Source organism: Leucopleurus acutus, assembly GCF_964270905.1.
Source record: "Leucopleurus acutus genome assembly, chromosome: 2".
NCBI lineage: Eukaryota > Metazoa > Chordata > Mammalia > Artiodactyla > Delphinidae > Leucopleurus > Leucopleurus acutus.
Genome location: NC_139143.1, coordinates 87,024,588 through 87,040,291, shown reverse-complemented (window position 1 = coordinate 87,040,291; position 15,704 = coordinate 87,024,588). Strand labels below are relative to the sequence as shown.

At 41.2% G+C, this 15,704-nt stretch overlaps 1 protein-coding gene across 2 annotated transcripts in view; it reads left to right on the top strand.

The window, feature by feature from the left end:
* The first annotated feature begins 1,178 nt into the window (after nucleotides 1-1,178).
* CHD1L (chromodomain helicase DNA binding protein 1 like) overlaps nucleotides 1,179-15,704 on the top strand; it is a 50,911-nt gene continuing 36,385 nt past the window's right edge. For both annotated transcript variants that reach the window (XM_082832697.1, XM_082832696.1), the window contains exons 1-5: nucleotides 1,179-1,458; nucleotides 8,429-8,541; nucleotides 11,353-11,459; nucleotides 12,025-12,139; nucleotides 12,778-12,809. In XM_082832697.1, coding sequence (XP_082688823.1) covers nucleotides 1,332-1,458; nucleotides 8,429-8,541; nucleotides 11,353-11,459; nucleotides 12,025-12,139; nucleotides 12,778-12,809 — 494 coding nt within the window. In that variant the 5' untranslated portion in view covers nucleotides 1,179-1,331. The remainder of the gene's footprint in view (nucleotides 1,459-8,428; nucleotides 8,542-11,352; nucleotides 11,460-12,024; nucleotides 12,140-12,777; nucleotides 12,810-15,704) is intronic.

Here is a 15,704-nt window from a genome sequence, read left to right as displayed (position 1 = left end):
ACGCCACTCAGGAGCAGCCACATAGAACAGAAGCCCCTCCAGAGAAGCCAGCAAAGGGCACAAGTCTATGTTAAGGTTTTGAGAAAATACCCAGGGAGGAAATCAGTGTAGCCCCATTAAGTGACTTTCTCTTTCACCTTAACGTTGATCACTACCTGATTTTATTTGCTTATTACTTGTCTCCTCCTTTTGAAATATAAGCTTAAACTATAAACTTAATATAAGTATAATTTACTTAAGTGTTCTACAGATGAGATCAGTGGCCTCTATCTCCAGTGCCAAAAGAGTGCTTGGCACACAGTAGATGTTCAATCAGTATTTACAGAATGACTCAAGACACAAAGCTAGCTTCACAAACAGTGCTTTGTTTGAGTTTTTATGAATAAACCAACCTGAAGACATCTCCTTTGTAGCTAAGTTCCCCCCTTTATTTAAAGGGGGTGAAGATGTGGGGAGTGCAACTTTAATCTGTGTTTACTGAAGGTGGAAGCACCAAGATTAACCTAAATGGGAATTCAGTATCCTTATGACATTACCCAGAGAATAACATGTTTCCTGTTCCAGCTTTGTCAATTACCATTCCAAGTCACAGTTTCTTCAACTGTGATGTAGGAACAATTACGGTACCTATTTATAGGATTATCGGGAGGATTAAATGAGACAGCAATTCTAACGCATCAATAAATGCAGGTATTTGGTTGTTATCATAATATTTGTATTAGTGGTACACAACTAATCATAAATCACTACATGTTAAATCCACTTAAAGTTTATGTTGAGTCATGGTGACTCACAATCTAACACATCGTTTCAATTTGCTCCCCATAATTCACTTAAGAAACCCATTGTGGCAAGGACATCTTTCATGATTTTAATTTTCTACCATTCAGAAGTTCCAGCCTACAGACAACAGGGAGTAAGTAAGAGGATTTCCGGGCCCCAGCCAATTTATTACTCGTGTAAACTGAACTTTACAATCTTGCTGTGAATTGCTGAGGGGCAGAGACGATGTCTTATTGAATGCTATAACCCCAGAGCCCAGCAGAGCACCTGGCACATGACAGTCAGTGTTGATTAAATAATAAGTGAGTGACGAGCGTTTCAGGTCATCAGTTGCCTAGAGAGGGCATAAACTGTGAGAATCGAGCCGCCCCACGCACACCCGGCTGCAAGCGCTCCTCAACAGCGGGTAGGATACCTTCCGGCTCTCTCCGCGCCCAGACCTCAGCGCCGGACGCGCCCTCTGGCGGCGGCGGCGCCCGGAGGTTAGGACGCGAACGTCGGGAAGAAAGCGCGCGGGGCGGCGTAGGGCGGAGCTTCGCAGTGGCTGGATGGAGCGTGAGGGTGCTGCGACCCGCGAGGGCGGCATGCCCGGCTTTCTACAGACTCTTCAGAGCAAGAGCCGAGTCGAGGCGGCGCGGGTGCAGGAGCAGGACTTGCGGCAGTGGGGCCTGACAGGTCAGTGGCCACGGGGGAACTTCCGGCTACGCCGCCCGACTCTTCGGGACTCTCCTTTGCCGGCCCGGGACCCGGCGCCAGGAACGGTCCGGCGGCGCCGCGGGTGGACCGTCTTGTGGGTTTTTAACCCGCGGACAACAGGGCCTTCCCTTCTCGCCCCTGCGGTGGGGCTGGGCGGAGAGGAACCCCGCCTGGGGCCAGGTAGCCGTTACCCCGCCTGCGCAGCGCGCGGGGCCCGCGGACGCGGGAGGAATGTGTTTCCCGGCAGGGAAGCGAGGCCCGCCCGCGGCCCCCGCCACCCGGCACGCTGGCCCTGGGGAGGGGGAACTTCGTGAGGCCCCTGTCCGGAAGGTAGGACTGTCCTCTCCGAAGAAGCGGAGGGCGTCCTGGCGCCCCAGGGGTGTGGGTTTAAAATTTCTGTTCCGGTGGATTTGGAGGCCTGGCTTGGGAGGTTTAACTAGTTGCTTGTGTAAAACTATCAGAACTCTCATCCAAGCTTCACTTTTCTTCTTCGTTTACCGTGCGCGCGCATTTCTTTGATAATACTCCACTGGTTAATTCTCCCTCAAAGCTCTAATTTGAAGTATGCAGCTAAGCAAAGTTCATAAACTCATTACTGCATGTAGCTATTTTATTTATAGTAGCTTTTCCCTAGAAACTTTGAAGCGCGAAAACTTGAATCCCCCTGAGGTCTGCAGGCAGGGGGGCAGACCGCATCTCTGGATGGAGATCATAGGATGGAGAGACCCAGGTCCTATTTCCCGGCCTGCTCTTGACTCACCACCTAACCTTTCCCATTTCGTTTTATTTATAAAATGGGGAACGCAGTGCTGTGCCTTAACTGTTTTACTCTTGGAATAATAATAATGATATAGTCGTTAACTCATCGTTTATTGAGTGCTACTGAGAGCCACATGCTACAAGATGTTAGGTGCAGAGATGAGGATACAAATGTGGGCCCTGCTCTCCTAGAGTTTCTAGACTGGAGTCTGTGAGTGATTTCAAAAATATAAACAAGTATTTATTGAACTCATACTGTGTGCCAAATACGAAGGAAGTGTGAGGTTTTGTTATGAATGAAACAAAAGGGTCAGTTCTATGTCCAGCTTAGAAGAGGGATGGGAAGAGATAAATGGATAGGATACAGACGTGGAAGAGAAAGAACTCTCCCTTCTTGAGGCTCTGAGTCTATGAAAATGGTATCTCTGTGTCTGTGAGGAGTATGTATCCAACTTAAATATGAATTTACAGACTGATGCTTTTAAGTTTGGTGTAAAGTTTATATGTTTATAGAGCCAAAGTTTATACGTGATTATTTGTGTGTTTGCCTATTTCCTTGCATGTTTTTTGGGTATGATACTATGTGTGAGAGAAGGCTAGTTCTAATGTGCACATTGGTACAGGTCTGTCGGTAATACACTTGGAGAAATATACACATGGACCAGTGCTGTTACTGTAGTGAAATTGAGAAGATAGATAAGAGGTTGCAAGTTTGCCTGGATGAATTAGAGTGAGTGAATGAAGAAGTAAATAGACAAATGTGGAAGCTTGGTGGTGGGCATGGATAAGTGGATAGTGGGGGGAAAGAAAAATTAGAAGATAGGTATACTCAGAGGAATAACCATTTAATGTTTTTTTTTTTTTTGCGGTACACGGGCCTCTCACTGTTGTGGCCTCTCCCGTTGCGGAGCACAGGCTCCGGACGTGCAGGCTCAGCAGCCATGGCTCACGGGCCCAGCCGCTCCGCGGCATGTGGGATCTTCCCGGACCAGGGCACGGACCCGTGTCCCCTGCATCGGCAGGCAAACTTTCAACCACTGCACCACCAGGGAAGCCCCCATTTAATCTTATAACTTGAAATTCCTATTTCTATTTGCCAGAATAAATTAATATTCTTAGAAACTATTCTTTGTGAGTTGGTTAAACATGGTTACTGATTTTTTTTTTCCTTCTGATTGACAGAAGTCGTACATTTTCTCTGTAAATCATTTAGGATAATATTTTATGCATAAAGAAAAAACAGTAATATACATAATCCTATTACTGTTAACATCTTATTATCTATCCTGCCAGTCCTTGGTCTGTGCATGCATATGTGTGTATGTAATTTTTTTTTCTTTCTTTTCCAGGGTGGAGCAGGGACTGAGGGAGAAGTGCAAAAATGGGGTTTCATGTACATACTTTTTGGAAACCATAATTTTTTTCCTTATTATCATTTAGTCTTCAGTATCATATTTATTAGACACAGACTATTTCAGTGTATGGATGTGCTGTAATTTAGCCAGCCACTCTATTTAGGTATTTAGGTTCTTTTTTTGCTATTTTAAATAATACTAAAAAATATCCTTGGAATCAAATATTTATTATTGCTATGAATTTTTTTTAATTGGGGTATAGTAGTTTTCCAATGTTGTGTTAGTTTCTACTGTACAGCGAAGTGGAATTCCCTGCGCTATACAGCAGGTTCTCATTAGTTATCTATTTTAGACATATTAGTGTATATATGTTAATCCCAACCTCCCAATTCATCCAACCCCCCCTTTCCCTCCTTGGTGTCCATACGTTTGTTCCCTACATCTGTGTCTCTATTTCTGCCTTGCAAACCGGTTCATCTGTACCATTTTTCTAGATTCCACAAATATGCATTAATGTACGATATTTGTTTTTCTCTTTCTTACTTCACTCTGTATGACAGCGTCTAGGTCCATCCACATCTCTACAAATGAACCAGTTTTGTTCCTTTTCATGACTAAATAATATTCCATTGTGTATATGTACCACATCTTCTTTATCCATTCATCTGTCAATGGGCATCTAGGTTGCTTCCATGACTTGTAAATAGTGCTGCAATTAACATTGGGGTGCATGTGTCTTTTTGAATTATCGTTTTCTTAGGGTATATGCCTAGTAGTGGGATTGCTGGGTCATATGATAATTCTCTTGTTAGTTTTTTAAGGAACCTCCATACTGTTCTCCATAGTGGCTGTATCAATTTACATTCCCACCAACAGTGCAAGAGGGTTCTCTTTTCTCCACACCCTCTCCAGCATTTATTGTTTGCAGATTTTCTGATGATGCCCATTCTAACCGGTGTAAGGTGATGCCTCATTGTAGTTTTGATTTGCTTTTCTCTTATAATTAGTGATGTTGAGCATGTTTTCATGTACCTCTTGGCCATCTGTATGTCTTCTTTGCAGAAATGTCTATTCAGGTCTTCGGCTCATTTTTTCATTGGGTTATTTGTTTTTTTGATATTGAGCTGCATGAGCTGCTTGTATATATTGGAGATTAATACTTTGTCTGTTGATTAATTTGCAAATGTTTTCTCTTATTCTGAGGGTTATCATTTTTTGTTTATGGTTTCCTTTGCTATACAAAAGCTTTTAAGTTTCATTAGGTCCCATTTGTTTATTTTTGTTTTTATTTCCATTACTATAGTAGGTGGGTCAAAAAAGATATTGCTGTGATTCATGTCCAGGAGTGTTCTTCCTATGTTTTCCTTTAACAGTTTTGTAGTGTCCGGTCTTACATTTAGGTCTTTAATCCATTTGGAGTTTATTTTATTTTATTCATTCATTCATTCATTCATTCATTTGTGGCTGTGCTGGGTCTCCGTTGCTGCGCGCGGGCTTTCTCTAGTTGCGGCGAGCAGGGGCTACACCTCGTTGCAATGCGCAGGCTTCTCGTTGCAGTGGCTTCTCTTGTTGCAGAGCACAGGCTCTAGGTGCACAGCCTTCAGTAGTTGTGGCATGTGGACTCAGTAGTTGTGGCTTGCAGGCTTTAGAGTGCAGGCTCAGTAGTTGTGGCGCACGTGCCTAGCTGCTCTGTGGCATATGGGATTTTCCCGGACCAGGGCTTGAACCTGTGTCCCCTGCATTGGCAGGCAGATTCTTGACCACTGTGCCACCAGGGAAGTCCCTCACTGAGTCTTTGTTGTGGCTTGTGGGTTCCTTCGTTGTGGCAGCCAGGCTCTTTAGTTGCGGCATGCATGTGGGATCTAGTGCCCTGACCAGGGATTGAACCTGGGCCCCCTGCAGTGTGAGCACAGGGGCATATCCACTGTGCCACCAGGGAAGTCCCTCAAGTTTATTTCTTCCCCAACCCCCAAGCATGCCTTACTGCCTCCTAGAGGTTAGAAAGAAAAAGACTACATTTCTGAGACTTGCCTGGAGTTGTGTTGTGCATGTGACTTGACTCCCACCTAGCAGATGACTGTGGAAGATTTGGAAGAGGAAAGTGAGGGAGAAAGGCTGCAGTTCCTGAGGGATTTTAATTTTCTGCATTTCTCTTGGCCATGACTCTGAACCTCAGTGGGGTTGGGTAGGGTACTGAGCATCCGCTTTGCTGGCATGGATTGCAGCTGAGGCAGTAGGGTCCTGGAGCTGACAGTTGGGGTAATGGCCTCCTGGTTTTTCCCCTCTAGGTAACTTATGTCATTTTTCTCTAGGTGCTTTCAAGATATTTTCTTTGTCTTTAGTTTTTAGGAAGTTAATTATGATGTGTCTTGGTGTATATTTCTTTGGATTTATTCTTTTATTATGTTTGAAGTTCATTCACCTTGAATCTGTAGGTCTTTTGCCAAATGTGGGACGTTTTCACCCATTGTTGTGAGTACTCTTTTTTAGCCCTGTCCTGTTTCTCATCTCTTTCTAGGATGCCAATGAATGAATGTAGTTCTTTTGTTAGAGACTTGCAGTTCCCTGAAGCTCTGTTCATTTGTTTTCAGTCTGTTTTCTCTCCGTTGTTCAGGTTGAGTAATTTCTATGGTTCTGTCTCACAGTTCACTGATTCTTTCTTCTCTCCATTCTTCTATCAAGTACGTTCTCTGAGCTCTTTACTTTGGTTATTGTATTTTTAAATATCTTCTTTTTCTTTGCTGAGACTTCCTATTTCTTTACTGAGGCTTTCTATTTTTTCAGTTGTTTTAAGCCTGTTCATGGTTGCTTGTGAAGCATTTTTATCATTGCTGCTTTAAAATAAGTGTAACATCTGTGTCATCTGGATGTTGGCATCTGTGGATTATCTTTTTTCATTCAGTTTGAAACCTTGCTGGTTCTTGGTATAATGTATGATCTTTTTTACTGAAACCTGGAAAGTTTTGTCTTATGTTTTGAGACTCAGGATCTTATTTAAACCTTCTGTTCAATTGTCTGTTTCATGCTGCTCTGACAGGGGAAGGGGGGTTGCTGCTTTGTTTCTACCAGGTGGAAATAGAAGTCAGGCTCCCCCCCCGAGCTTCTCTTGATACATGGGGATAGGGAGGGGGTTCCTCCTTACTTCTGGGTGAGAATGAGAGTACTGGCTCCCAACTTGGTCCCCACTGACACTGGTAGGAGTGGTCTCATTACCTCTAGGCAGTGATAAAAGTCCTGAGTCTCCACTGGGCCTCCTTTGGCACCATTTCTAGGGGTAGTTGGGGAGGGGCTCATAAGATCTAGTAGGGGTAGAAGTCCAGGCTCACTGTGTGGTCTCCATTGACCTGCATGGGAGGGAGAAATGGAGTGGGGATGGCCTCATTATTGGTGAGTGGGGATGAAAATCCTGGCTCCCTACCTAGCCCTCTCTGGTACCTTCCTGCTGGGGATGTTGGGGAACTTCATTACAGCCTCTTGAGGGTGGAGGTCTAGGCTCCCACCTGGCCTTTGCTGATGTGGGTGGGCCACGTTTTTTTCCCTATGGTGTTTGGCTTAACTGGTGTGGTTATTGTCTAAAAGTTTACATTTTCTGTCTCTCTAGGCTGTCCCTTTCCTTTGGCTAGTGGGAGTAGGCTTTTGTGGGCTTTTTTTGTTTTTCTTTCTATGTCCATTGGCATATCTGGGTGGCCAATTTCTTCACCTCTAAGTCTGGATATATGAGGCCAAAAGAAACCCAGGGAACTCATCACTGTGTTGTTTGCTGGGTTTCGAGGTTACGAACCAGTCTGCCTTCTTCACCCCACCTTTTCAGAGTCATCTTATTATGTTCATTTTCTTTGTAATATTCAGGATTTTTAGTTATATTAGCAAGAGGAATGGGGAAAAGAACATCTCCATCTTCCCCAAAGCAGAAGTCTCCAGATTTAACATTTTAATCTTCTTTGATTTTCTGAATTTTCTAACGTACAATATGTGGATAATACCTAGTGCATGGGATCATTATCAGCATTAAGTGGGGTAACTTATGTACAGTGTTTACTACTCACCGTGGTATTTAGTAAGTGCTTAATAAAAATAATTCGTCAATCTTTTTAATGTTCTACAATTATATATTGTTTAGTTTCTTTTTAAATGTCATGAGTTCAAACCAGAGTTGTACTTTTGTTAATAGTTTTTCTATAAAGTATGTTTGGGGTCTTCCATCTCCCAAAGATATGGCTGTTCTCTGAAATTGGATTTTTTTTATCAAGAGAGAGAGAGAAAAGAGAGGCCCCAGAAGCTCTGTGTGGATTTTAGACATTTTCTGTTGTCCCTGTGCACTGTTAAAACACCCTCTATGTAACATTGTTTCCATTCTTAACAGCACTGCTTCTTGATTGAAGCATGATTTAATCTAGTCCTGTCTTGATTTTTTTGCTTTAGCACCTGAGGGCAAATTTACATGTTGCAATTAAGCAGGCAGACACATGTACAGTCCATGTGTTGCTTGCTGTTATATCACATCAGTAAAACCTCATTTCCTAGAATGGACACAGGCATGAGACTCAGGCAGTCTAGAGGCCCAATCCCAGGCTGACTTTCTCAACTGTCAAGTTGATCCTGTAACACTGACAGGCTGTTTTAGGGCTTTGATTATAGTGGTGATTAAGTCTGCTCAAAAAGTAGTTAGGAAGTCAGCAAATATTTGCATATCTGTAACTTCTCAGCAAAGGATATGGCCAGTAAGGTTTGGGCTATGGGAATTTAGGCTGTGTTCTTTAGTCGAAGTCTTAAGCATAGCCTGTGTGTATGCTTAAATGTCTGCTCTTTGGACTTGCTGCTTTTTTTATTTCTAGGGATCCATCTACGCCCTTATCAGCTGGAGGGAGTCAACTGGCTAGCCCAACGCTTCCATTGTCAGAATGGCTGCATACTGGGAGATGAGATGGGCTTGGGTAAGACCTGCCAGGTATGTTACTGTGGAGTGAGTACTGTTCACCTCTACTGAAGTACCTCCTCACGACTCATTACTTTTAGCTGCCAGCTGTTGGTATGTATTTTTATACATCTCTGAACCTTTGTTAAGAGATCATGACCTTGAACTTGACTTTTCTCATCATGGGGATGGTTTTGAACTGTGTCACTACCTTTATTTTATCTATCCCTTGACATATAGAATTACAATTAATGGGCAGGGTTTTTCTCTATATAAAGCAAATATACCCGTCCCAGGAATTAAATTGACGCTGCCCTCCTTAGTAATATTTTATGTAGTTAAGATAACTGGATCATTTCTCATATTAGTCTCCCTTCCTCAGTGGGTGATGGGGCTAATTCCCATTTCTCTGCCATGCTACAGAAGTACAGAGGAAATACTCTATGTTTTCCAAAATGCCTTGGCCATCTAATCGTAGGATATAGTCTAGACACCTGGAGAATTAGATGTGACTTCCTTGGGCATTGATTAGCAGCTTCCATGTGGAGATTGATGCTTCCAGTAGGATGATCACCAATACAGCTCATGTTGACAGATGTCAGTGGTAGGCTTGGATTGATGAAAAGTCCAGACACAGATACTCCTTGGGTTCATCACACAAGGTTTATTCATCTATAAGGTACCAAAGAAAGTCAGTGCAGTCAGGATACACAGCAGAGGCAACTTGAGCAGAAACCATGGAACTGTAGGTTTCTTGATTCCAAAAAGGTTTCATCAGTGAACCCACAGAGTGAGTAAAGTTCTCGTTAATCCTTTTAGAAGCTTAACCTGCCCCCTCTAACCTCACATCCGTAAACATCCAGCTGGAGCAGTTCTGCTCAGAGTCTGGGCTGACCATGTGTTGGAGATGCCTTAATCTAACCCAGGTGTACCTCATCAATCTTGGGGTTATTCAGGATACAGTATGACCTCCCAGCATGGTAGCCCCAGGTACCTCATTTATTACCTTCAGGTGTCTCAGGCAATAATTCTGGTTCTAGTATATTCCTGAACTGAGAGCTATGGAACAAAGGTAAGTTTCCCAGTGTTTCTGGGAGGGAGGCTAACGGACTCCTGTACTCAGGTACAGAGCCCTCTTTGCAGTCTCCTGTGCCATGGACATTGGAATCGCCCAGACTTCATTCAGAGCCAGCAAATTCCACTTGTCCTTTGCCTTTCCCAGGGTGATCATATAGCTCATGTGCCCTAAAAATCACACCTCCAAATTCATCTTATTAAAATTTTGTTTAGAATTTTTGCATCTGTGTAATTTTGCATTGAGTAATGTCTTTGTATGGTTTTGGTATTGGGGTAAATCTGGCTTCATAAAGTGAGTTGAGAAGTATCCCTTCCTTTTCAGATTTATGTAAGAGTTTGTGTAGAGTTGTTACTGTTTCTTCCTTAAATGTTTGGAAGAATCCAGTAGTGAATCCAAATTTGTTTTGTAGATAGCTGGTTTAAGATAATAAAAGATAAATTTTCTCTAAATAGTGTCTTCAGCAAAAACTAAACAGAATGGTTTTAATTCAGTAAATACTTACTGGGTGGTTGTCCGGGCACAATCCGGGCTGGGAAGCCATGGGTAGTTAAAAAAGAAAAATATTTCCATTATGAAATTAATGTATTATCAGTTAAAACCTGTAACCATAGCACTCTAGCCATAATCATGAATAGCAATATGTGTTTTACATGGTTGAAATTATAGTGCACATATAGTTTGCATTTTATTAATCTAATAGTCATTGTTATTTTCCATTTTATATTCTTTATATTTTATATTCTTCACAGTGATTATTTTCTATTGGCTGCATAATGGTCCATCAAGAGAATTGATCGTAATTTACTTGAATGTTCTACAGATGAGGAATGGAGAGTTCCCCTCTTTTGTGATATTTAAATTAACCTCTATGTGAACATTTTTGGGCTTGTATAGCTTTCTTAGGATTTTGGATTATATCCTTAGGATAGATTTTTCTAAGAAACAGTTCAGCCATTGGGGATGGTGGGCCCTCAAACTTTATGTTTTATAAAAGAGTGCTGTTTTCTCTATATATCACAGCAACCTTTTAAAGAAAATTTAAAAGTCAAACGTGTGTATAGCCATATCCTAAAATAGGCTATTGGGCTTTACAAAGATTTTCAGTTTAGACCCTGACGTGAGTTTTTGAGGCTATATTATTGTTTGTTTTCCTCACTGGAATGTGTGCCCCAGGAGAACTAGGAGTTTTGTTTGTTTTGTTCACTCTTATATACCAGAGCTCAGAATAGTGCCTAGTAAATAGAAGGTGCACCATCAATGCCCATGGAGGGAGGAAGGAAAACATTGTCTCTTGGGAGATCCTGGCCAACAGCAAGAGGCCACCACATGGTTGGGCCTCTTTGCAGTCAAGTCTTGATACTTCTCACCTTATGTTTTTAGAGCATTCCTGACCTTGTGCATCATTTGCATTGTTTTCATTGATGTCTATTGTCTTTACTGATGTTTTCCTTTGTATAAAAGGTTCAGTTACATAAATTTTGAGTACCATTGCTTGTTGACTGTTGATGTAATTGAGTACCATAAATTTCTTTGGCAGTCATATTGAGGCTTACCTGATTTCACTCTAGGAATGGGTGACTCTCCTAATGGGTGGAGGATTGTACATTATTTTTGTTTTTTGCAAAGCAAGTCTTCTACAACAGTTTGTGTTTGTGTTTGATTATTTTTGATGCGATTGTAAGTGTTCTCTACAAGGTTGTGGGAACTTTATCGTTGTTTCTCATGTGGAAATGTGGTCAAAACCGTCTTCCTTTTCTGTGTTCCAGACTATTGCTTTCTTCATTTACTTGGCAGGAAGATTAAATGATGAAGGACCATTTCTGATTCTTTGTCCCTTGTCTGTTTTGAGCAACTGGAAAGAAGAGATTGAGAGGTACAAGAGAAGATGTGGCTGAAATTTTATTTTTCACATTAAGGTTTTGTTTTCTAGGTGCTATGTGAAATATGATAAAACAACATATTGTCCTAAGCAGTGAGTTTGTTTCTTCCAGAAAACTCTGACATGAGGCAGTGTAGATAGAGACTGAGGATCTGATGGGGGAGGGTCCAATGGACGTTATTGTTACCTTTTGTCAATTTGAAGGTCAGTACTCATTTTTAGTAAATTTTGCTGAACTAAGGAAGAAACCATCTTTTTCATAGTGATATAGTGACACTTCATATAAAGTAACGAATGTGGAAAAATAGTTTTCTTTTTACAGTTAACACAAGGCCCTTTTAGATATTTATCTGACACGTCTCCCTCTTCACACGGGGACTTACCCTTAGGTTTACCCATTACTGGAGGTAAGATTTCAGGGTCCCAGGACTCATTCTGACTGCAGGGCATCCTGGGGTCTACACATCTGCAGTCCTTCCATGAAAAGTAATTTTCCAGACGTGCACCCCTTTTCCACGGCTCTATGTTTGTGTTCATCTACCTCTTTTCTTGGATTCAGATTTGCTCCAGGTCTTTCCTGTGTAACATATTCAGGTGACAAGGAGGAGAGAGCCCACCTACAGCAAGACCTAAGGAAGGAGTCACATTTTCATGTGCTGCTAACTACCTATGAGGTATCTGTTTGTTTTTCTACAGCCAGAACTCTTAACCTGGGACCTTAGAAGTTGTAGAATCTACTGGAATTATATTTAATTATTTTTTTGAGGGTTCATATTGTTCTGAGAAGAAGGTCTACTTTTATTAGATTCTCACAGAGAAGCTGTGAGCAAAGGAAGCGAAAGACCATTGTGCTCCAAGTTAGTTAGCTATTTCTCCCTCTCTGCCCTGGTGGATCAAAGGGGAAGGCTTCCCAGTTAGGTACCACTTGAGCTGCCTCTTGGCCACTGAGTAGAAGGAGGCAGGCAGGCAGGGGAAAGGGTTTTTTGGGCTGAGGCATCATCTCTTGTTACTGGAGGGTGGGAAAGGAGGACACTTAGTTCCAGACACTTAGTTCCAGTCCCTGTTTAAGTCCTTGTTCTTCAAGCTAAGACTGTCCAGGTCACTGTAAGCAAGACCTTCCACTCATTCATGCCTCCCTTTGTTTGTCTGTAAGATGGTGCTACTTAGAAGTTATGCCCAGAATTTCTTACGTAGTGAATGGATAAGGCTTAGCTAAATCCTGTAGTTTAGGAGAGTTAATAAAAAGCTAGCTTATTAATATCAGAGTTATATCAATATCAGTCTTTGTAATGTGTCTTCCTTAATTTTACAGATTTGCTTGAAAGATGCATTGTTTCTAAAGTCGTGAGTATGTTGCACTACTTCAGAAATTGTCTTAAATGTATCGTGAAAGTCATTTCTTTACTTCACATTTTAGCACTTTGTGTTTTTCCTGATGATGAGTCTTATCTGGTGTGCGGCGTGGCAGGAGTCTTACAGTCTAACCCCCTACTCTTTAGGTGTAAATCTGTGGGTTCATTACTTAACCTCTGTGAACCTCAGCTTCTTCATCTGTAAAATGGGGATAATGAAATTTTTACCTTGGATGTTTGTTGTGAGGATTAAATAAGATAAGGTATACGTGGTGGGTGGTTAATAGATACTAGATTCTTTACATCACAACTTGCACAGACACCTTTCAGGACTGCAGTGTGGAGATTTTACTGCAACACAGCAGGTGAATTATTTGAGCCTTTTCCTGGGAGTATCCTAAAAGAGCAGTGAGTGCTATAAAATTAGCTTTTTAGAAAGGGATTTTTAAGTATACTTCTTTCCAGTGAATTGACTTTCAGGCCTCTCCTCAGCTCGTAAAGTACAGGAAACGTAGATGTAACTCTTAGTACTACCTGGCAATAGGGATGAGGTGTTGCAGTATGTGGTTAAGACAACAGTCACCATGTAAATCAAACAAGAGCTAGTTTTGGGTGAATAAGAAGTTATGTTGACAGAGTTTCATTCTCCATAGCATGTGTAGTTATGACATGGTTAGGTGGGGTTTGCGTCTTTAATATTTGGAAACTTTTCAAAGTGCTTTATCAATATTTTGAATGTTATTTCCTATCCAGGTTCTTCTGAGTTGGATTTTTATTTTCATCTTATTTTGAAACACTAAAGGCTCAGTCATAGATTTCATGACTTCCATCTAGTGTTTTGTTTCACTTAAGTTTCATTTAAGTAAGCATATTACCTTACTTAGGAAAAGGATATGCATTCCCTCTCACTTCTTTTTTATTATTAATATCCAACTTAATATTTATTGAAGATCTGTCCCCTGGAAAGACACTGTTCTGGGAGTTATCAGCAATACCAGGAAAGTAAACCATAGAGTGACGCTAAGAGGACATAAACTCCAGTAGAGGGGTAAGAAGGGTAGAGATATCCATAATACAAGGCAATATATTGGAAGTCTCAAGAGACAAGAAGATTGGGAGATAGATGTTATTGGGTACTTTACATAAATTATCCTATTTAATCTTCATGAAAACCCTAAGATGGGTATTATCATCTGTTTTATAGATGAGAAAGGTAAGAGATTAGATGACCCATCCCAGGGCACATTGCTAGTAAATGGCAAAGCAGACATCTAAACCCACCACTCAGTGCTGGGGAGCTTCTTTATAAGAGAGCTTTACAAAGTATCTAGGTGCACTGGAGTTTCGCATTTTCAGCAGAAATACAGTCTTTCAAATTAGATCATCTGCCTTCAATCCATTCCAGGTGAATTTAAGAACATAAATAATAAAGAGACATCTATAATGTTTACTTAGTATGAACTCTAAGAACACAGATTTGTTCTTTTTTTTTAATAGATCTTTATGGGAGTGTAGTTGTTTCACAGTACTGTGTTAGTTTCTGTTGTACACCAAAGTGAATCAGCCATATGCATACACATGTCCCCATATTCCCTCCCTCTTGAGCCTCCTTCCCACCCTCTCTATCCCACCCCTCTAGGTCATCGCAAAGCACCAGGCTGATCTCCCTGTGCTATGCTGCTGCTTCCCACTAGCTAACTATTTTACATTCGGTAGTGTATAGTATGTCAATGCTACTCTCACTTCGCCCCAGCTTCCCCCTCCCACCCCGTGTCCTCAAGTCCATTCTCTATGTCTGCCTCTTTATTCCTGCCCTGCAACTAGGTTCATGTATTTGGCAAAGTTATACTTTGTATCACTGTACTGCACACTCTGAGAACAGCCAGGGAGTGTAATGTAATCTTTGCCCTAAAGAGGCTTATCATAGAGAGCTGAGGCTGTGCATGTAACAATATGAAAAATCAGAAAATTTTTTGACAGCAGACTTACAAAATCTTTGGATCAAGGGGACTAGAAGTTACTTTGTCCCACTTTCTGTTCAGTGCTGGAATTCCCTCTGCCTCATCCTCTCCAGGGAACATCCCTTGGCATGTCCTTTGATGAGTGACTTGACCTCCTTCTTTCACTGAGCACAGATCCACCTCCCTGAAGTCTGTTTCATTGAATACACTCTTTATTGGATGCTTGCGGTGTGTAAAAACCTGAATATCTAGTTCTTAGTACCTTAATAATGGCATAGTAATCTTAATAGGTTAATACCTAATTTATTTTGAATGGTAATTCAGACAGGAGCCAGGCACTGTACTGCAGCTGCTTTCACACCTTATCTCGTGACCAGTGTCCAACATCAGTTGCACTCTTATCCTTTGTTATCCTTCAGTGCAGCCCCTGGTCTTGCTACCCAGCAGGAATGATCCCAATTCCTGCTGGATTTTTACCCGTTTTTTGGATTTTCTTTGTGGCCTCAGGGGAAGAAGGCTTCCTCCTCGTATGGCCAACCTCTGCTCAGTATCTTCCTCTAATATTTGAGGGATTTTTATTTCCATACTTACTGTCTTCCCAATATTTTGCTTTACTTGTATATACATTTAGTTTTTTAAGTATAAAAATAATGTAATGGCAGTATAGAATGTTTACAAATGAAATAAAAAGTTAAAAACCTTATAACTTCCACTTTATTATCTTTTGCATGTTTTTCACATTTGTGAAAAAGATATATAATACCTTTTTTAGTTATAGAGGCCTGTATATTATAACATAATCATATTTATCATTTAAAATGCTGTATTTCGTCACCCATTATTGGACCTATTATTATTATTTTCAATTTTTTTGCTGTTTTAAATAATGGAGCTTGGAACATATTCATACATACATATTTTTCCAT